Here is a 23,370-nt window from a genome sequence, read left to right as displayed (position 1 = left end):
ATGTTTTCACTCACACACAGCACATCAAGAAATAAAGCAAAGAGACAAAAACATACCCTAACATGACTGTGGAGTTGAGGTTACTAAAATGGGAAGGTGGAGGTGGGAGTGAGGGTAGGGAGAAAGCCCAATGAACTGTGGTGAATTAGGGGGGGCTTTGGTGGTGGGAGTGATATAACACACATTTGAGGAGGTGTGAACCTGTACCCCTAAGGTAAACAGTTGTAAACCAACATTACCTCAAGAAACATAATCAAAAAAAAATAAAATAGTTAGCAGGTTGACATCTATTCTACTTCATGAAAATAGTGTTTCAATCTGTCAAAACTGGTGATGTTCTATGTTCAGATAGAGTGTTTCCCAGTGAGACCAACCAGCATCAATGCTGCAGCTCGACCTCAAAAAACTACAAAGGTTTCCACTAGTTCAATCCCTTTGGGGGCAGAGTCTGTGGGGAAGCAGTGAAATCAATTTTTTTTTTCCTTCCACCTCATTTTAAAGATTTTATTTCACATGAGAAAAGAGAATCCAACTGAAACGTTTGTGTCCATTAAGCATGTGTGGTGTGAGGTCTGGGATCCTCAGAAATCACAGGTCCCTGAACGTCAAATGTTAAACCAGCTCAGACAGACCAGTTCCCACTCTGCCAGGGCCATCAGGCAACTGTATTATTTTGTATATATTAGATAACTAGTTAACCAAACTTCTAGGACAGACTCAAGAAAGGAAACCCCACAGCCTCTGCTACCTAGCACCCTAAGACCCACACAGAAGAGAACTGGTTATATAACAAGTCACATTCCCAGGAAACATTCTGGGCCATAGCTTCATGTCTTTAAAAATGATTTAAGGTCACTGTGGTATATCAATATCCAAACTCTACTTCCTCCCTGGTACAGAATTTTACACCTGCCCTTGCAGCACATGCTTTGCAGCACCTGCCACACTAGATGAGGCAAAGCCCAAACTGTGGACTTGGCACAACAAGATCTACCAACCCTCCTGAGCTTTGACCTTCCAGCCTTGGCAAGGACATGCCAAGCTTTAGTCTAGATAGCTAAGACTGCTTCAGTCTTGATCCACAGAGTAAGAGAAGTGGTGTCTGCCTGAGCCACAAGGTCTGGAGTTTGCCAAAAGTCCCTGACCTTCAGCTGACTTACATAGCCAGCTGTGAAATAGGTATCTGTAGCTAATAGATTCTGTGTTGTTTGTTATACAGTTGAAAGGAACTGATACAGGACAGGCACACATGGTTCCTCTCTTTTGACATGCTTCCATATGGCAGAAGGTATAAGGGGCAGGGCTGCTCCCTCTGGCTGAAGGTCTCTCTCCCTTGGTCTTTTCTTGGTCCCTTTCTGAATCTTCTACCCAAGTCCCAAGACCTCATGAGTTCTGCTGAGAGGTCTCTACCCCAACAAGGACCAGAATACCTGCTGAGTGAGGTTTTGTGGACGTTTTTCTGAGGAGAAACACACCCTTTGGCCTTTATTTCCTCCAACCTAAGCAAAGGGGATGCTCTCTGTAGGCCAGCACCCAGGGAAACAGGAAGCGAAAGGCACATTCGCATCATAAAATGTGCCTTTGCCAGCTTGTCTCCTGAGGGGAGCAGGCCTAAGGCAGGATTCGGTGCCTGGTGGTCCTGGGACTGCAACCATTTCGGTATAAACCTACTATCCCCAGCAGCTCCTGACCCCCTGCGGAGTGTTCAAGAAGCCATGTGGGTGCCAAATGGGTCTCCTTGGAGGGGAACAGCCACAGTCAGGAATCAGCTTTGTGAAAACCTGCCCACAACGTGCCCATCTCCAGTCCCTGCATCCCCACGTTTCTGGAGTGTCCAGTGCACCCCATAGGTAGTGCTGTAGTGACCTGAGCACAGACCCAAGGACCCACCAGTTCCCCCAGACCCTTCCTCCCTGTCCAGGGTAAAGGCCATGTTCCTCAGCGGAGCACAGAAAGAGCAAATGGACTGGGGTCACTTTCCTTGAGGCACGATTGTCTTTGGCTATTATTATACCCGTGGCCCCCTATGGGGGGCCCATATTTATTTTTATTTATTTTAATTTTTTTACTTTAACATTTATCATTTTTTAAATTTTTTAAGAAGATGTGGCATATATACACAATGGAATATTACTCAGCAATCAAAAAAGATAAACTCATGCCATTCGCAGCAACATGGATGGAACTAGAAGGAATTATGCTCAGTGAAATAAGCCAGAAGGAAAAAGAAAAATATCGGATGGTTTCACTTATAGCAGGAATATAGGGGAACCAAATAAGACATCAGTGTAAAAAAATAATAACAGTACAAAACACAACAAAGCAAAAACAGACAATTATAAACCAGAGACATCCTGCCGGGGAGGAGGTAGGATGGGTAGCAGAGGGAGGGAGAGAGGGAGGAGCACAGGGGACTGTGGTGATGGTGCATGGGTGCCTTCGGGAAGGATTCTATGGGGACTCAATCTGAGGGGGTGGGAGGAAGCAAATATTGTCCATTTCCTTCTTACTGCTTTTGTGATGCTAAAACAATCCTTTGCTGCTCTTTGACAACTTTTCCTAAGCTTCATTTTTCTGGGTTTTGGCCACCTGATACTGGCCCAGGATAGCACTCCTTTTTGGCTCGGGCACTCACTCAAATGTCGCTCCCGGCATCTTTGGTACATTTCTTTTCACAAAATCTCAGCTCACAAGAGCCTACTTTGTACAGCACTGTATCTCTTTGTTCCTCACTGGGGAGATTTCTTACTTGATTGTCAGAATTTCATTTAAGAGGATGAGCAATTTCACCAAAGCCATAGTCCCCTTTTATAGTCTCTGACTTTTGAATCACATTCATCTTTTTTTCTAAACTCCTTGCACTTTACCATCATATCACCTGCTAATCTTGAAAAGATCCTTTGCTCCCAAGATGATTAAAATCCAGAAATTAATTCTGCACATAATAAAAAATGTAATGAAAATGTTCATTTTCATGACCTCAAAAATTCACTTCTGTCAAAATAAAATAAACTGAAATATGGGTAGGGATAGTCTTACAATTAAAAAAAAATTGCAATATTTTTCATAGCAGTCCAAAACGATGCCAAGGGGACTGTTCAAACAATGGGAATTAAGGAAATCACTGTTCACTAGTACAATGAAGTACTGTCCAAAAATTTAAATGAGTCCTTTGAATAAATTTAACATACATGGACATTCATTAGTCAACATAAAAAATGAAGGTACAAAATTACTATAAATTATAATTATTCAAGCACACACATCTATATTTATATATAAAATCACAAGAAACACCCAAACATTAAAAGTGGTGGAGTTCTGTATATTGAGGTTGTAAATAGTTTTTTCCCTTGTCTTTTTTGTATTTTGCCTTTTTCTTTAATGAGCACAATCTATTTTTCTTCTGAGACATGTTCTACAATAAAATTAGAATTAAATTCAGAATATCTATGTCCATTTCTTCTATACTCTGCTTAAATTCTCTGCCAAGCTGACTAAGGACATCTGTTCCTTATAATTATCATGCAGAAAAAACAAATTGCATTTCCATGGAAAACTCTGCATCCTCTCCTGCACACCGTCCTGGTTCACCAGACTGCAGATTCCAACCCAGGGCGCTGTCTCGGGGCACCTAGGGGTCCTTCAGAAGGTACAGGTCACAGGTAACCTATACACTCTGTCTAGTCTGGAATCAACCTAATTGACTTCCACCTGCTATGGGAAAACCAGCTTGTCTCCAGGGACACAGCATCTCAATATGTCACATTTCATTGCCCAGTGAGGGAAGACAATACCTACTTGGTTTCCTTTATTCGTGAACTCCTTACTGTGTGTTCATGTCACATGTAGAGGAGCTGATTTTACCTCTGAAAACTATCTGAACAGTCTGAAAACTTTTGTTTCCCTGAGAACATAAAAAAAGTACTGATATTTATCTTTTTCCTTCTGACTTATTCACTTAAATGCAGAATAACGAGAAACTAAATGAAGGGTCAGGAAAAAGACCAAACTTGCAAACTGACCACAGATTGAGGCACACGGTGGTGGAGGGGGGATGGAGAAGGATCAAAACAGGGGAGGGAAGAGCATAAGGGACTAGGGTGCTGTGGTGGTAGGAGAACTATGGAATCTAAGAAAATAAATAATAATAAAAAAAGAACCTGTACAATAACCCCCCAGCATTTCTGAAGATGAGGCTGTTTGCTCTTGTCTACACTCAAGCTACCCACCCGGCTTCCCTCCACCCTCCTACCAACCACAGCAGGTGCCCTACAGGATTTCTCCATCTTTTCCTTGAGGTGAGATCCATTCTAGATGAATCAGGATGGACAAAGCATGGATGACGACTATTACCTCACACACCCCTCTCACCCCTGCCAGATCCTCAGCGTTTATTCTCATGAGCTCTTGTCTGGGAGGGGGGTGCTTCTCACAGGTCTCCCTGAGTTGTCCTCAGGTGCATCTGCTCCTGTCACTGTTTCTTCTAAGTGGGTTTTATAGGTTGGGTAACTTAAAAAAAAAATTGATCCCAAAATATATAAAACTTTTCACCCAACAATTATTTATTGACCACAAACTACCCGCCGGCTGTTACTCTAGGCCTGGGGTCATAGCGTTGGCCTTGAGCAGTGCTTACAGAAGCAGGCCAGGTGATGGCAGAGAACATTTGCTCACTTTTAACACAGAGCAAACCCTGAGGTCCCGAGGGTGATGGGGTGAGACTGGGTGAGACTCAGAGCACATTCGCTCTATGAAGGTGGAATTCAGCTGAGGAAGAAAACCCACCTTCATGGCCTCGGTTAAGAGTAAAAGTTCCACCAATAAAAACAGTATGTGCGTAACTATTTTCCTCAAAATAACACCTTTAAAAAGAATCCTCCAATGGACCCAGTTTTCCAGAGAGATGGCCCAAGAAGGGGTCCGTACCTCTTTTTTCTCGCCAGTCTGCTCAGCAATCAGCTGGTCAAACACGGCCCCAAACTCCTCGTGGATCTTCTGCATTTCATTGATGTGGCTGGCAACCTTGTTCATCGTCTTGATGGCCACTGCAAGAGGCCAGGTGGTGAGGAGCTGCCAAGTGGGGGGAAGGGGGGGTGCCTAGGTCTGGGAAGGGGGATCAGGCCAGGGGGATCAGGCCCAGGCCTGTGGGGATCATGCCGAGGGGCCCAGGCCTACCGTCCAGGTGGTAGTGTTCCTCGCTCTCCGCGTCCGTCAGCGCAAAGAGTTCCTTCAGCAGCAGCGGGTACTTGAGGATCCTCTGGATGGGCTTGATGAGGTAAGACTCCAGCGTGGACGAGTGCTGCTGCCTCGGGTTCTGGGCGTCCAAGAAGGCCTTGAACGCTGTGTCGGTCTTGGCTGGAAGAGTTTAAGCACAGGGCTGGGGAGGAAGGCCCAGGGGATTTTCTGCCCAGGGCTCCACTCATTTATTCCAAGAGGCCTTTTTACAGGACTGGTCTGAGGCGGGCGTGTGGGGTCAGACAGTGGAAGGCCTGGTGACACGTGTATGTGTCAGCTGATGGGGGGGGTGTCCAATGAATTACGGGGTAATCGGTTTGTACATCCTACACACATGGACTTTCAGGGACTGCTGTTTCTCCTCCATATATTAGAATTGTCTTTTTATTCTGATATTTTGACATGGGGGCCTTACAGACCCTGGGGAAACTGCCTCTCCCAGGGCTGGCAAGTCCTAGAGATGGAATATTCATTATATTTGTTCATGTCTAACCAATCCAGAGCCCCCCACATATGTACACACCCCTTCTTCTCTCAGACTCTTAGCCTCTTACACTCTGGGCCATTGCTCTCTGCTCTGGTACCATACCCCTTGGGAAGCCCCCACACCCAAGAACTGCTGAAATTATTCAAGCCAACCATCCACAGGCTTGCTAACCTTGTTCCTTCCCAAGGAAACCAAGACAACAGCTCTAGCCACGTTTCCCCCTCAATTCCTGGCCTCTTAACCCGCCCTAGGGCTTCCCCTGTGGCCCTGCACATCTTGCCCCCCGCCCCAGGGCAACTGTCTCCTGATCTGCTCCCCTCTCCTGCTGTGAGTACAAAGAAAGCCTACATTCTGGAACACTCCCGGCTCTGGTGTTCCCAATCTTTCAAGCATTTCATCACTGGCAGAAGCTCTTTTAAGAAACAGCAGGAAAAAATGGAAGCAGCCACACCTGGCAGCTGGGAAAGTGGAGCAGGCCTGGGTCTTCCACAGTGAGTTCATTTTAATATCTGGTCCATGTTAATTCAGTGCCACCCGCAATTAGCATCTGCGGAGAGGCCTTGCTGCTCAGGACTGGGAGTCATCTCAGTGGGGAAGCCCACAGCTACCTCTGTTCACACAGGCCTCACTTTCCAGCCCAGATTTTGCCTGTGCCCCAGCTGGTCTGAGAAGCTGCTGAGGGAGCTGTGGGTCCCCAGAACACCGAGGGGCACCTGCAGAGGATAATTAGGGTGACAAGGCTAATGCCTTCCAGGTACAAAGAAATGGTGAGGGGCCCTACAGTGTGGGCCAACATGGGAGGGAGGAGGGATCATTTAGCAAAGAGACTTAACAGTGGGGCTACATATTAAGTGTGATAAAAAATATGTTTCCATGTCTACTGACTAGGTGTGAGCTAAGGCCACAAGACACTATAAGAGAGTCTTGTGAAATTGTAAAATGATCCTTTTTGATGTTTTTATTCAACTAAGGCAAACAGCAATCATAGAGGCAAGAGCTCATAAAGGTCTCAACCTTTTCATCCATTTTAAACCCCATAAAGAGGAATCAGACTCCAGGGGTTCTCTCCAAGAGTTCTCTTCATCCTCGGGGCACACTTGACCATTAGAAAAAACATGGGTGCTATCAAACATTTTAAAGGACAGTTTTGAAAGACACTAATATCTTTCAAGGGCAAGAGATGCCATCGAATTAAGAAAAATCCATAGGGGCAGAATTTAAATGAGAGGTGACAAGTGACACTAAGTGCCCTAAGGACAATACTGAGCCTATAATTCACCAGAGAACAAAATGCCCGAAAACAGTTATGCAAACAATCTCCTAACAACGAACATTCAGTTAAAGTCCAAAAGGAAACACAGAACTAACTATGTGGCCAATGGCACAAGCGAAGCTCTAGAGGAGGTGGGAGGGCAGGCCAGGAAAACTCTGGCTTCCCTTTAACTGACCCTGCTATACCGGAAATCACCATCACTGAGGATGCCATTGCTTAGGGAGGGGCCGTCTGTTGTTACCAGACCCCAGGCCTGCACCAGAATTTCCTTTAACAGGTGTTGAATTAACTCCAGCTAGTTCTCTTTGGCAGCAACATAAACGGAATCTACGTAAATGATTTGCATATTCAGGGACTTGATTAGCAGTTGCCTACAGTGTGAACAAAGAGGCTGATTTCCAGAGATTTCTAGGAAATCACACTATCAGCTCTACAATGTTTCCCAAGGAACTGTTTATCTGATCCTCTGAGCTCTCACCAACTATCCCAGGCTGACCTCTGGAAGCAAAACGACATTTTGGAGGCTACTAAAATGTTCTATCATCTTTCCGACACAGAGGAAAAGGAGCTCGCTGATATAAAAATTGCTCTGTGCGAAACAACTGCCACTTGAGGGGTTTTCCTGAGTGAATGGTGGTGGCTGCTAGTGCACACCTATGAACTTAAAGAGGGGCAGGTGAGACTCCATAAGAGGTACATGAAATGTAGTTGATCATTATGAATTAATGAAGGCAAGGGCTAAATCAGGGAATTTCTAACCCCCTATGTTTTTGCATAATTGCAAAACCCATCAATATTTGGGTGACCCATCAATATTTGTCCCCAAAGAGCTGAATCAAACTTTCATTATAAGGAAACTGACAAAACTGATCATTGATATTCATGCATTTCATTTCTCAGTGTCCTTATTTGTTGGAATGTCTTATTTGGACTTAGATTTCTGTCCAAAAGTCCCCAACTACAGTAGGACACACACACACACAGTCTTACAGCCTCACCTTTCACCAGGACCTTGGGGACCTTCGTGTGGCTGGCGCAGAAGGCACTGTAGAGCTTGAAGCGGTCAGCATAATACAGAAAGGATCCCCCCAGAGAGAACAGCACTTTCTGGATTTAATGAGACAAAGCGCGGTTAGTTCATTTTCCGTCTCCCCTGGAAATAGCCGCAGGATGTCGCAGGAAGCCACATCTGCCTTACCCCCTCCACGAACACTAATCCTCCCCACCTGGCCCAGCGCCCTCGCTCAGCCGTGACCTGAAACTGCCCATCATAGAGCACGCGGGCTCACAAATGCGTGCAGTCCATGCTGGATTTGGCCTTCTCGCCAATTACAGTGAAGATGTCACCGGTTCTCTAGGCTTCTGCCTTTACAGAGCCTGGCTGGGAAGCGTGGACATTAATGAGAAAAATATACATGGCATTTCAGGAGAGACAGAAATCTGAAATTTCTCCTTAGCTCCCATCAGGAGGTAGAAGTGGCAAACCAAATAAAGGTCAAGAGATGCCAAAAATAGAAAACACATCACCCGATTGCTAACTACACCCCCTCCCCATCACCATTTTCTCCTCTAGCAGGAGCCGAGCATCAGAAACACGCTCAGTTAGATCAAAGACACTGCTTGGCTATGGGAATGAGCCATCGTCTCTCCAGCCCAGAGTCTCTGCACCAAGAGGGCAGCACTGGGGGAGGCTGTCACCATCAGGGAGGAAAGATGGCCTGATTTGGGTTACTTCTTATCCAACACATTTTATATAAACGTACTGCAGGTCCTCAAATAACACCACTTAATTCAATGTTGTTTTATTATAACACTGAGAACAAAGGAATACCAGCCAACAACATTATCAAGGACCTAGTTTCATTATGCGTCGTTTCACTTAAAGCCGCAGTGGCCCAGAATCTATGGAGGATGCTAAGTGCTCGCTATTGAGCACAGCACCCAGAACATCTTTTACTGATTCAGAGAGCGAGATGCTCAGGCTTACAATTAAAAGTTAGGTTCCAGGGGCTATAATGGATGGTGGTGAGTGTTTTCAGTTTTGGGTTTTTCCTCTAAAATAAAAAATAAATAGAATAAAAGGTTCTAGGCAGACAAAAAAAAATCAGGTTTTAGATTTGAGTGATAATTTTAGTTCACAGAAATGCAATTTTGCTAATAAATAATGCAGAAGATTCTGATAGACTACTTACAGCAACAAAAGAGTTGCCACACGATGTTGGCAATTAAAAACCTAAATTCTTTTCCTACAGGATCTACTTTCTCCCTTTACATCTCAAGAACCCCTACAATCCCAACTTTACCCTTGACCAAGAACTCTGCAGGGGTAGTGAACCTTTGAGGCACCCAATAATTAAAATCAGAAAAGTTGTGGAAGAAAAAGCTGCAAGTGTAACCCCCCACATCAAGTCACTCATTTTTTGCCCTAATATATTTCTAAGCACAAATGCTGGAGCAAGCAGGGATGAACCAGGAGGTATTCATTTATTCCTCTGACCTTAAAATAGGATCTCAGGGCACAAAAGACCCCAAGAAAAGGGGTTTGTACACAGCGATTGGAATTCCCCTGAGTATCTCTTCTGCTGGACTTCACAAAACTCCACATAGGCTGATGGACATTGCAAATCACTAAGCGGAAACTATCAAAATGTGACCTCCACTTTTATCAAAATTTGACTTATTTAGCTTAAGAACTAATTTCATGTTTTAGGTAAGTAGCACTGCATGAAACATACAAATTTCAGGTGCGTGTTGTCATAAATCAACATTTGTATAGACTTTATTCAGCAGACCCTTTTTTTTCTAATACTGCCTTAGACCAGTGCTCTATGCAACATGGTCTGAATATTTTAACATTTTTATATTTTAGGCCCCATACACAGTCAGAATTTAAACAGAGCAGCAGTTGCAGAAACTGACAGCAGGTTTGGGGGTGAACACTGACAACCCAGAAACCATCTCCGAAGCTGCGACAGGCCCTCGGGCACGATATGCACTGTGCACCAGGTGTCGGGCCTACAGAGGGGGTGGAGGCTGTCAGTTTATGCAGCAAACCTGGAAAGTGAAGTTCAGGGAGAAAAGCCCACCTAAATGGAATTTACAACAGTGACGGCTTAGAATAGACTCGCTGGCGGAAAAAAATCAACTGCCAGCCGCTCCCTGGAATAACTTCTCCTAACACACTTGTGTTCACCAAACTCAGATTTGTTCTATGAACATTTCTATTCACCATACTCTCCTTTGGCAATTAACTCATTGGAATTAACCTCCAAGAACTGGCCCCATAGCAAAAGAAGGGGTAAGTGAATACTCCCATTCTCCAGTGAATTAACTAATTGAGAAATGATTTGTCATCATCAACAGAAACTGATGAACCAAACTGTTATTCCAGATGGAGACATAACCATCCCAAAGAAAGGAGAAAGTTAATCCACCCATGCATTTGAAATACACCCCAAATGAACTACAGGCAATCCTTAGGGCTAAAGCGGCCTTGGGCCTGCAGCTCACTCTTTATAGTTCAGGAAAAAAATCATACTCAATATACAGCAAATACACAGACACACATATACATACATACAGGAGACAGGAAAGAAAGAAGAAAAGATATGGGCAAATGTAGAGATTTGGGATTCTGGGTGAAGGGTATCCAAGTATTTTTTGCACTCTTCTTGCAACTTTTCTGTGTCTGAAATTATTTTTATTTGGATTTAGAGAGTATATATAAATATATGTTCCTATTCTTAGATGCATGAATGCTCTGGGTTTTCTAAATAGCTCCTGTTAAGGAGGCAGTAGAAAGAGATGGCACACAAAAAAACACACTGACGGGGCAGCTTTCACCTCGGCTTCTAAACTTGTAGACAGCCGCCCTTCAGTAGCTGCCAGGGCTGGCTGCAGGACCCTGCAGACCAAAATCCTCAGAAGCTCGTGTTCCTTGTATAGGAGACATAGTAATTGCATAGACCCTACATGTGTCCTCCAGTGCCCTGTAAATCATCTTTAGATCACTTATTATACCTAGTACGATGTGAGGGCTGTGTGAACAGTGATTATACTGCATTGTTTATAGGACAATGGAAATGGCACATGTTGGGTGCAGAAGCAGCCACCGCAACCCTGTCCCCTCACTTGGGTTCCCATCTGGGGCTGCTGCAATCTGCAGCAACAGAGGCTGTGCTGACATTACAGCCAGGTTTCTGCAATGTGCGTGGTCCACACAGGGACATCTGAATTGCCTTCAACGCCAGCACAAAATCATTCATGAAACAGGACAGGCAGTTCAAAAAAACTATGCCAGAAAAATTAGATGTTCATATACAGACTTTTACTCATTCTTCACACTATGATAAATATAATTCCAAAAAGATCAGAGACCTAAATATAAATACCCAAACTACAGAACTTCTACGAAATCTTTATAACCCTAGTAAAACAAAGATTTCATAGCTACAACACCAAAAGATCCCAAAAAAGAAAAAATCTGAAAATTAAGACCATCCAAATTTCAAACTTCTGCTCTTTGAGAGCCACTGTCCGAGAAGACAAGGAGGAAATATTTGCAAATTATAATCTGATAAAGGACTTACATTCAAAATATCCAAAGAACTTTCAAATGAGAACTTTCATAATGAGAAAACAATAAAATAATGGGCAAAGGATTTGAACAGACACTTCACCAAAGAGGACAGACTGGAGTCAAATAAGCAAAGATATTTTGTGTCAGAAGTCACTAGAGAAATGAAAATTAAACTATGCAAGATGCCACATACCCGCCAGACTGGCCGGAATTAAACAGAGTGGGCGCTGCAGAAATATAACCTCTGAGTGGGGAGGGAGAGAAGGGACAGGCCCCAGCACAGCCGCTCTGCAAGACAGCTTGGGAGTTTCCTGACAGCTGCCCAGACACTTGCCACATGAACCAATCCTCTGTCTGGTTCCCAACCATCCCAGGCCGGGTTGGTTCACTGTTGGTTTCAGAGATGTAAAGGAGAATTCTGGAGCCTTGGCATCATTTTCACAGGTTTTAATGGTAAGCAGGGGAAACAAGCCAGCAGGGAGCCAGCAACTGAGCCCTCCTCGAATCTCTATACACTCTTTTCCCTGGGCTTTCTCTGAGTTCTCTCATGGTCTCTTCCTCTTGTAGCTGTCATTCATCCTCATCCGAGTAATGCTGCCCCTATAGGCCTGACCTCTGGGCTCAGGTGTGCACACTTGCGCATGCGCACACACCCATGCCCAGGTGTCCATAGTCAGGCACGTGTGCCCCAACCCACACGCCCTCTATGTTAACAAGATCAAGGCCGCAGGTGATAGCCACAGAGGCCAATGGCATAAAAGCCTGACAAATTTCATTTACCCTACACCCTAGGTATTTACCCAAGAGAAATGAAAACAGATGCACACGTGTTCCCAGCGGTTGTATTTGCTTTGCCAAAATCAGCTGGAAACAGCTCAAGTGCCTAAGGAGGGGTGAAAGAAGAACTAAGAGTAACGCATCCACACCACTGACTACTACGCAGCGACACGGATGGACCATGGAAAGATTGTGCTGAGTTAAAGGTGCACACAGAGTACCTGCTGCATGATTCCATTCATATAAAATACCAGAATGCAAAGGCATCTATGGGAACAGGAAGCAGGGCATGGTTACCCATGGCTGAGAGGCAGCAAGACGCAGGAGAGATGAATCATCAAAGAGTGGGAGACAATGTTTGGGGGTGATGATCATGTTCATTATCCTGCCTGTCTTCAAGTTTTCACAAGTGTACACTTGTGTCAAAACTCATCAGATTTTACACTTAAATACATGCAGTGTATTTTATGTCAATTATACTTCAACAAAGCTGTTTTGTAGAAGTCTACGGGGGTGAGAGTTAAGTCAACGCCTTGGGTGTGAATTCATATGCTTTCTGTTGGAAGCACAGCCCAGGAAATCTCTGCAGTAAAGGAAAGCCAAGCAAAGGGGAGCACATAAGCTGTAAGCATCCTCATGGAAGTGCTAGTCATAAATCCTCGTTAAGACTGCAGGGACACTGTGCGAGGGGAGGTTGTCTTCTCCTGGATAACAATGAGCATTTCCATTTAGCAGTTTCCCAGAACAGCATCAATTAATGTGTTTACTGAGTAACCAAGGGTGCTTGTCTAATTTGTTCATCAGCAAGTATTAAAGGTCCCACATAAACAGGACAAAAGGTCAAGGTTGGTATATCTTCCAAAGTAGAACCTAAAAGATGCACCAGTTTAAGTGCAAGTCCATGTATTGTTTGACCTTAGCCAGACAAGTAAGAAGACAGCCAGTTCCCCTCTCAGGCTTCCTTTAGAAGATGACCCCCTCTGGCAGCACCAGGAAGATTCAGTACCACACACATGAAGCCTCTTGATATGTTAGCGGGAGATTCAACTTTACCTCCAGGGTAAATCCACCCATGATGAGACTTACCTTAAATTGATCCACTTTCTCAAGCTTTTCCAAATCAGGGACCAGTCTCACACCATCCTCTAGGGTTTTAAGGAATTCTACCTGAAACTCTACCATTTCAGTTAAATTTCCAAAGAGCACATCAAGCTGGAAGATAAAAAAAGAATTTAATTCACTCCATATTTCATTAGTGTTCTGAAACTTTATTTGCTTCTGATTTCAAAGTTTTTCCATCAGAACTAGCTAATTAAGAGAAGAATGACCGCACCAGCAGAGGCTGGGGCAGCTCCTCCTTGCACCCTTGGGTGCAAGCCAAGGGCTTAACAGGTAATATTTAACCTATTTATGACAATTAAATGAACCCCAAATGCTTTCTATGTTACGTGCACACTCCAGCCCTTCCTCTTCCCCAAGCCAAACTCAGTGTGACCCTCCCAAAGTTAAAACAATTTCTACCATACCTCATCTTGAGTGAGAAAAGTCTCTTTCTGAAGAGGTTTTAGGTATCTCTCCATGAGACAGTTTAGGTCCTGAAAGGTTAAAAGGATATCTCATTAGCATATCCAAAGTCTAACAGTCTTTATAAAGAATCTAAAAGGAGAAAAAAACCAAAGTATGTTCTAAATGCTAACATTATAGTCTCTAAGTCATCAAGGTCCACTGAAGCAGAAGTAAGTCAGCCTTTTCTGTAAATATTTCAAGTTTTGCAGACCATATGGTGTCTGTCACAACTTAGCTGCTGCAGCAGGGAAGAGGGCATAGACAACACACAAATGTGTTCTAATAAAACTTTATTTGCAAAAATAGCCCATGGGCAGAATTTGGTCCAAGGGCCACAATATACTAACCCCTGCTTTACATGCTGAAATAAGTCATTAAAAGCAGATCACATTGTTTATAACAAAATATTAATATAACTAAACCATTCAGTGAAGGAATACATAATGATGCTACTATTGTAGTGAAAGGAATATATGGTAAATTATATGTTGGATCAAATAGCTACAGGAATATAACTAAATGTCAGAACAGCTGAGCTCCTAGACTCAGCTGTGAAGGAGTGCCCTTAAATTTTTCAAAAATGAATTCAGTTTTAAGAATCAGCCCAACACATATTTAGAAAGGTCAGAATTACTTAATATTCACAATCGTCTCCTGGCTCAGTCAATAGATCAATTATATATATATTTATAATACATTATTATATAATAAATATCTATCAATGAATTGCTATAAGGATATTCACTATTATTTCTTTCTCAATCAATGAGTTGTATCAGTGAATTGCTGTAAGAACAGACGTGCCTCCTGCAAACAAGAAGGAGATCTTAACATTCAGAATAAAGGCCAAATTCCACAGCAGAGACCAAGATGCTCTTCGCATCCGTGACTTGGCTTTGCTGTTAGTCTAAAGCAGTGTCAACGCAGACTCCACCACTGCTCCGGCGCCTTTGAGGAAAGCCAGGGGAGATGAACACGCACCTTCACGTAGGTGCGCTCGGTCTCCAGCAGCTCACAGATGACCTTGCGCAGCTTGTCGGCATCTGTCAGCTGTCTCATGGTGGCCAGCTGCGGCGCTGTGGGGTCCTGAGGAGACGGGCTGGGGTCCGAGGGGTTCAGCTCATGCAGACTCCGGCAAAACGCGGCCACCTGTTCCGTGCTCTTGGGAGCACCGAGGGAAAGGCGAGACAGATGAGGTTACCACTCATTAGACAGACTCACCTGATGCCTGTCCGTCCTCATTGCAGAGCAGTCACACATGGATTCCCAATTCCCCAATTCTCCACATATGTGAGGGTGCTCGCACACCGAGGGCCCACTGCAGACCAGCCGGCGGCTGATCGGAAGCGTTCAGTCCTGCCAGCTGGTAAGGAGGGCCCAGTATCACTCCCTCGTAACAGTGAAGATGACAAAGGCTCAGAGACGTTAAGTAACTCATCTAAGATCACACCGTTCAAACTTGGCAGAGCTGGGATTTGAACCTGGCAGCGTGGCTCAAGACCTGTGTCCTTAACCTCTCTGCAAGGAGACTGCCAACGAGCAGATGGAGATACAGAGAAGTATGTTTCACCCAAAATACAAGGCTAGTGATGATCAGACTCCTAGTTCAGTGCACTGTCAGAATCACTTTGCAATGTTGGAAGATAATTCTACAAGCTTGGATTCTTCCTGGCTCTGTTAAAAAAGGACGCCAAAGAAGCTCTAGAAAAGGCCAAATACTCATTGCCGGGAAACTGGAGTAAATTGGGCTCTTTTTTGCCTTTCCACCACTAGCCCCTACAGCTACCTCCTGTGGCCTTGTCTCCACCCAGGTATCATTATCTGCACATGATATCATGTTGGTGCATGGGAATGTGAGCACAAGGCATGTGCCCCTATAATTACGGATACCCGGGTGGAGGAGTGTGAGCACAGGGCACGCATACCTATAGGAATGGAAGCCTGGGAGAGATTTTAGGAGAGATTGAGAGAAAGAAGAGAAGTCAGAGAGAGTGTGCAGAGATTGTAGGGACAAGGAGGCTTGTTGCTGCCTGCCTCCCAGCCTCCCTGTATCCCTTCCCACTGGTCTGCTTGTGGAGCCGGGTCCCTGCTGCAGCATTAAAGGCCTGTTAAATCGACCTAGAACTCCAAGAGTCCTTTATCTGTTTGCCTAAATCAACCATGGACCTGACCACCCTGTGCCTGCTTACCCCTACACTTGATTTTTTTTAGGTCTCTTATCTCTCCATTTTCTCCAAAGGCTAAAAGATACCCCTTCCCGCTAAGACTAAAGTGCACTGAACTCTGAACAAAGCCTCAGTGAGAGCCCAACCACCACCTAATCTCTGTCCAGGATGATTCAGGCAGGTGTGTCAGATTCTAGGATTCTAAATTTCTAACTTCTCTAGTTATTCTCAACAGCACCCTAAAGCATGGGCTATAGCTTTCTCCACAATGGCAGCACATGGGATCACCTAGAGTGAGGTCTGCCAACCTCCCAATGCCCAGTGCACCCTCCAGATTCATTCAGTCAGAATCTCTAGGATGAGCTAAGCAAGTAGCATGATTTAAATGTCTCTGGGGAATCACTCCAGGCTATTCTATAGCACAAAATCTAGTTTATTAATGTTTGTACAAATGTTTGATGGAGAGCTCCTTGAAGGTGGTAACCATCTGTCCATACTTCTCATCCCTGTGTCTACTGTCTAATTCATGCCTAGGTACAAAGTATTTCCAATAAAGACCTACATGTATAAGGAATGAGTCTTCTATCACCCACCTCCCCAGGAGGAATGTGAGAAGAACAGCTAGCACAGAGAGCAGAAAGTCAAGGCTGGCATTGGTGTCAAGGGCAGAGGACCTGCATCCAATCATCTCCCATGGGGATAATTTCTAAATACTGAAGAAGGAAGCAAACATTAACTCCCTTTTCCCCTCATTAGTATATCCCAAAGGGAAGGGAGCTGGCAATAAAGACATTTCAAGGATATGGGAAATCAGGATGGAACAAGGATGCATCAGCAGAAAAGCTATGACTGAAAAGAGTAGAGGCAGATGCAAACCCACTTAATTATTATTCCAATTCTCTTCCAATTACCATAGCTGATTTGTTGCTGCACTAACCGTGGCTTTCCACACCAGAAAGGGTTGGATGCCTGTCAGTGGCACTGTCCCACGTTTGCTGTGGAATTGTGTTTCAGACACTGACTGTCCTTGGGAAGAATTTTCCCTCCTGTGACTAATGAAAAATTCACCAAAATGGTCTGAACTGTGTGACATGTGAATCATATCTCAGTATGGCTATGAAAAAAGAAAGGCTACTTGTTTTTAGTCAAAGTTTATTTCACAGAGATAAGTGCAACAGTTTTATTTAGTTATGTAAGATTTTACTAACTAAAGTCACCTTAAATATTCAGTTAAACATGGCTTTAAGTTAAAAAGGAACAAATTTAACAGGAACAGTTTACACATCTTTCTAATTATCCAGTGATAACAAAGAATGGCTGACAATTAACTGCCCTGCCCTCCAACTTATCCCAAACTCTCCTCTTTGCTTTAACTTGGCACTTGGCAAAGGAACCCAACAAATGTATAAATGGCACCATCGCTTACATGATGTTTTTCTAAATGTGCCAACAGTAACTCCAGCTGCCTGACATACACTGCAAATTAATATCAAAGCTTCTACGCATGGTAAATATACCCACCTCTGCATTCCCATCAGAGAATTCAGGCACTTTTTTCAGTTTTATCATTCAGACATGTTGCCATGTGAAATATATCCTAATTTCCACCCAGCCTTTAAAAAACAAAGGCAAAAATTTGAAAAGGACACATACCAAAGGCTGAAAATTCCAAAAGACACTTCTGTTTGTGCTCCCAACACACACTATACTATCCTGTTGCCATTTTCAGCTATGTCTGCGCATAATAATAAGGGCCATGGATGGAATTTCTGGGTTTTCATTCCCTTCTTTTCTTCACAGATACTTTGAGGTTTCCATTTTTCAAAGTGTGAGGAGGGTTCCTGTCTTTGCCTGTGTCAAGTTCACCACCTCTAAGGTCCTTTTTGTTTCACAGGTCTCAGGGGAAAGTTCAGTTCGAGGGATGTGGGGGTAGGTTAGAGCTTTATTGTTCTAAATGTAGCCCTCTCCTATGCAACTTCCTCCCTAAACAACCAGGCTACTCACTGATGTCCCCCCTGAGCCAAGTCCTGAAATACTAGGAAATGTCTTCAGAATCCCGGTGGAACCTAAACATTCCCTTGAGTCTCCTGAGAATTCAGAGCCTCAGGCATTTCTTCCTTATAGAGACACTGCTCAGCTTAGGCTAGATCTAGTGGACAACCTTGAAGTTCAAGAGGGGCAAAGCAGTCTCCACTGCCAAGCCTGCCACTCTGATTCCAATTACAAAGTCTCAGGATTATCAGAAGGAACTGGATCGAAATGGCAATAATATTTTTACTGTCAATTATGTGCTATTTAAGTTTAAAAAAAAAAAAAACACAGATTCTGATATGTAACTGTCAAGGGGTGTTACAGAGAAGGTGCTTCACAGATTTTTGGGAAACAACTAAAAGGATGTCATCAAGTTTCAGGATATTTTTCTCCTCAAATATGACCCAAAAATATCCTTAGAAGGTAATAGGGTGTGCAAGTCTTCTTTAGAATATCTCTAATTTAGAAATCTTACATATTGTGGCCCAGTTTCATAGTCCCCCTGATCCCCGACTGTGACCAAAAAATTTTTAAAGAAACATATGCTTATTTCCCTTTTTAATTTTTGTTAAGGGAAATAACACCTCATTATAACACGTAATCTCAGATGTTCTTCATTGAAAATCACACATGTGTACATACCAAGCTCACCTTTAAAGGTGATTGTCCCCATGTCCCTTGTTTCCTGCCTTACTCCCTCTTCCCTTCGGTAAGCACTAATTCTTTTTTTTTTTAAGATTTATTTATTTATGCATACAGAAACTGGGGCACAGGCCAGAGGTTTTGGGGGGGGCGGTGAGAGGATTCACCTGAGACAGAGTGGGAAACAGAACAGGCAGACTGACTGAAATCCACTGCTGAGGGGAGCAGAGGGCGAGAAAGGAGAGGTCTGCTGCACCATGTGGGTCACATCTGGCCGGGGATCGAACTCGTGCTGCAGTAGTTGCGGATAGCTTCATAGGTTGCATCTTAACCCTTGTGCCACCAGGGAGGCCCAACCACTAATTCTTACACACCTAATCCACCAGCACCTCATAGACAAGGCTTAAGTCTGGATGTGGGACACAGGAGTGGGTGCTATGCCCACCCCGTTCCTCCACCGATGATGACAGAGTCATATCACCTGATCGTTCACACACCAGACCCCGCTGTCAGGAGGAATCTCAACACACTCCTGAAAGCCAAGTTTCTGGCACAAGGAGCTCAGACTTGCTGAGAAGCCAGCCCAGGCTCTCCAACAGGAGAAGAAACTCTCCCCACTTGAGGACGACAATCACCGTGGAAACAGAGCCGCACTTGGAGCATTTCAGAGCTGCAGGTTTAAAACAGCTTTAAGGGGGAGAGCTGTCTCCCTGTCAGGTCTAAGAACTATCCAACCAACCCAGAGGAAGAAGAGGACATGGCACTTCACTGTGGCTGGCACGGAGCTCCCCGTTTATAATGTCACTCTCTTCCTGTGGAAGTTGAAAAGAAAGTACAAAGGGGGTGGGGGGGCAGACTTTGAAGCACCCATTCCCCACTCAGGCAACCTGGCTGTCGAAGCTCTTCCTGTTATGCAACCACCAAAGGCAATTTCTGTCTCGAGAAGAGTTCAGTTCTAAAACGGACCAAGGTAGCACCTCCTACAGACTTAAAAGGGGCTAAAGTGACCTAAAATTTGATGGGCTTTATTCAAGCTTTGGGGAGAAAAACAGCCATGCAATACACTCCATCGCTGCAGAGATCAGACACACAGTGCGAGCCCCAGAGTTCTCTACCACCTTTCCAGTCATTTCCGAACAACCTTTGCAGAAACACCCAAAAAGGACAAAGTTTACTGAGGTAAATCAGGTGCACCAAATGCCAAAGCTCAAGTTTCCTTAAATGACCCCAAATCTGAGAGCTGACCTATTCTGCTACTAGCATTACTCGATCACAGATTTAATTTGATTTTATTGATTTAAACCTCACCACTCACTGCCAAGTTTGCATACGAGGGGGTAACATTTACTACAGAACTGACCTGCACAAGGTAGGTCAGCGGCCACCAAACTGTCAACACATCCCCAAGCCAACACTTGCCCTAGTCTCCCGCCCAAGAAGGCAGCAGTGAAGTGAAAAGCACTGAAAACTCGAGGAGCCAGGCTGAATGGCCGCTCCCCCAGCAACAGTGGGGAACACCCCAACCACCCAGCCTGACCCGTCAGGGGGGCTTGCCGGACTCTCGACATCAGAGGAAAGAGGGAACAGGTCAAATGACACTCAGTGAAAAGAAATACAAAAGCCGTCTTTCTGCCATGGAAACATGACAAACCAGTCACTAGGAAGAGACTAGGCAAATCCAACTTCCCAGCAACTACAGACGCCCTCCCTCTCCGGGTGTGGGAACGAGATGAGGGGCCCTGGGGTGAAGGGTGCCAGGGGATGAGCATCAGCACCTTTACTCTCCGGGACACAGAGCGGCCGGGGGGTGGGGGGGTCTGGGGGTAGATGACAGGGCACAGGCACAGGCAAAGGGCTCACCCCATGGAGTGTCCGGCAGACAGAATCACCGGGCTTGGCATTGTTTTCCATCCTGGGCTTGCGCTTTATTTTCCACAAGGCAGACATCATCAGGAATAGATTCTCATGGTAATTCTACCACCTGACGTGCTCGACACAGAGACAGAAGTTTCTTGACCTATTCCAGGAACACTCCACGCCTTCTGGGTCCAAAGAGAGCATCCTCGCAGACAGAGCGCCCCTGTGGCTCTACACGAAAACCCACGGCTGCATCTCTGCACAGGAAGGACAGCAACCATGCAACCCCGAGAGCAGCACCTCCTTCCAGTGCAACCTCCAGAGCGGCACCACCTCCCCTCAGTGCCCACCGGGGGGGGGGGGGGGGGGGGGGGGGGCGTCAAAGGTTTAGCCCTGGAGGAGAGTCGGTGCTTTGATTTCACCTGGCTACACAACAAAAGTTCCAGAACGGGAGAGCGAGGGCAGGCAAGAAACAAAAGCAGAAAAACGCCTCCACGGATGGGAGTTCTCCACGCTGCAGACCAGGACCAGCTGATTGGCCGGCGTCCTACACTGGCCCCGAATGAGCATGCAGCACCAGCGCCAGCAACTTTGAAGACCCCCCTCGCTGAGTAGGGAGCAGGCAGGAGAGAGCAAACTGCTTCCTTAACAGTTCGCTGTATTCACATTTCCCAGCTAATGCTTTGTAGCAAGAGCAGGAGGTGCTGAGACAACATTTTAGATTCAAAAAGAAAAAGGCAACTTTGAACGTGGAAATGTTCTGAAAATTCTTCTGCTCCTGTGGCTAACTGGAAACAAATTCCCAGCCGCCAGGGGCTGGAATGCAGGACACTGAGTGTCCGGAGTTGATTAGCATTTCCAGGGACAAGAGCTATGAAAAGTGGGGAAGTGAGAGTCGTGAGGAAGGCCCTTTGAGGCTATCACCACAGACACCAGAGGAAGGAGGCGGCTGGACGCCCCTGCGGTGGGCAGGTCCCTCCCCCACTGTGGATGTGACATTCCAGGGCCACCCCCCACCCCAACCACAAGCTCCCAAGTATCCGCTCACTCATCCGGCAAGGCCTGGTGTAGCAAAAACTGTTATTTAAAAAAAAAAAGTCCAAAACCACACACACTTCATCAAGGGCTCGCTTTATCCTGCCCAGTATTTCACAGAATAATTGATTTAGGAAGAAGTAAATAAACAAATACAATCAGCCAGGATAAAAAAATGACTAGTGAGTACATTTCATTACAGTGCATTCAGTAACGTATCTGTTTCTACCTTTCCTCCTGCATTCAAATTAGGACTAAAATACTCTTGCAGGTTTAGGCAGCTTACAACTTAACAATTAAAGTTCACTTTATTCTCCAGAAAAATTACACTTGGATATAGGAGATATAGCAAAAAATAAACTTCATCAAGAGACTTGATATGTCTGTTCTTACTTTAAACCATAAAAAGATACCCAGAAAGGTAAAGCATTAGGAAAACATTTAAAGGGCTTCTGAGTATATAGCTAACTGACTTATACCAGCACTAATTCATTCCTTCCTTTTATGAAGCCTGGTATTAAACAGCATAACAATCTGGCCAAAGGCAATTTTCACATAGCAATTAACTAAGACCTGGATTTGCCATCACAGAGCTGTGTGACCTTCAGGGAGTTGCTGAACCTCTCTGTTCCAATACCTATAAAATAGCTATCATTTATAAATAGAGGGATAATAGTATCTCTCTCGAGGGTATAGTGAAGATGAGATGAGTTAATACAGAACAAGGCCCATTATATACAAGGCACTAGATAAGTATTAGCTTTCATCAATTATTAATAAAACACAGTAGGATGCAGCCTCTAAAAACCATTGCTCAAGGTTTTGCATTTCAAATATCCTAAGTGAGAAATCTAATTCATTAAAGGCTTTTTTAGTTGAGTAGCATGACTAAATAGCTCAAATAAAGAAGATAAAATCTGAATCAGACCAAAACCAGAAAGTATTTTGGGGGTACAGAATCACCCCGTATCCCCTACATCCAATCTAGTGAAAAGGAGTAGATGACCAATGGTTTCAATGTAGTCTTCTGAACCAGCTTTAAAAATACTCAAACCACCCAAATGTGTCAATCATTTTGAAGGAAATTCTCTATTATGAGAGCCCATCATGCATTTCTACAGAAATTCAGAAACAGAAACATCTGCTCCTATATTTGACCCTGTCTGTGCCAGACGAGTTTAGGACTTTGTTCTCTGGAGATGGAACACTGAAGAAAGGGGGGCATCTGGGGTCAAACAAAAACCTGGGGCCTCTTCCTTCCTCTCCGGGTCCACCACTAGAACCAAACATTATCGAGGACTCTGTTGAGAACTTCATGACTCACAGACTTGAAAGCAGAAACAATCCCTCCAAACCCACAAGTGATGAGAACACTGTTATTACAGTGAGGTAAAAAATGATCCAAATTCAAAAGTATTCAGAAATAAATGTCTTAGGTACAGGAAAAATAGCTATTTTCCCAAATTAGAAATGGAGAATTAACATTTTAAGTTTCAGTGATAGGATAACTTAATCAATACCCTTCCAGATATCTTACCTCACTCAGGAAATATCTGTTTGTCTTGTAAGCACTAACCATTCCTTTGTGCTACCCCATTCCCCCCAAAAGTAGGTAAAAGTAAGAATCACAAAAATAAAAAGTAACTTTAATCAAATGTTTGCTTGGCTTTCCATGTTAACTTTAAGGGAGACATGTGTATTTCTATTCATCTGCTTTTTA

General features: G+C 44.4%; 1 protein-coding gene across 15 annotated transcripts in view; it reads right to left on the bottom strand.

The window, feature by feature from the left end:
- The window catches only part of TIAM1 (TIAM Rac1 associated GEF 1), a 355,067-nt gene that overhangs the window by 13,580 nt on the left and 318,117 nt on the right, over positions 1–23,370 (bottom strand). For 14 of the 15 annotated variants that reach the window (XM_054700321.1, XM_054700322.1, XM_054700314.1 and 11 more), the window contains 6 exons: positions 14,902–15,081; positions 13,881–13,949; positions 13,441–13,566; positions 7,997–8,105; positions 5,179–5,358; positions 4,930–5,048 (listed from right to left, as the gene is read on the bottom strand). In XM_054700321.1, the coding sequence (XP_054556296.1) occupies positions 4,930–5,048; positions 5,179–5,358; positions 7,997–8,105; positions 13,441–13,566; positions 13,881–13,949; positions 14,902–15,081 (783 nt within the window). Of the gene's footprint in view, positions 1–4,929; positions 5,049–5,178; positions 5,359–7,996; positions 8,106–13,440; positions 13,567–13,880; positions 13,950–14,901; positions 15,082–20,618; positions 20,958–23,370 lie in introns of those variants that run through there. The other variant, XM_037525042.2, reaches the window with a different exon arrangement.

Source organism: Talpa occidentalis, unplaced genomic scaffold (genome assembly GCF_014898055.3).
Source record: "Talpa occidentalis isolate TD23 unplaced genomic scaffold, MPIMG_talOcc4v2.1 talOcc4.4, whole genome shotgun sequence".
NCBI classification, from domain to species: Eukaryota; Metazoa; Chordata; class Mammalia; order Eulipotyphla; family Talpidae; genus Talpa; species Talpa occidentalis.
This window is presented reverse-complemented; position numbering and strand designations above follow the sequence as displayed.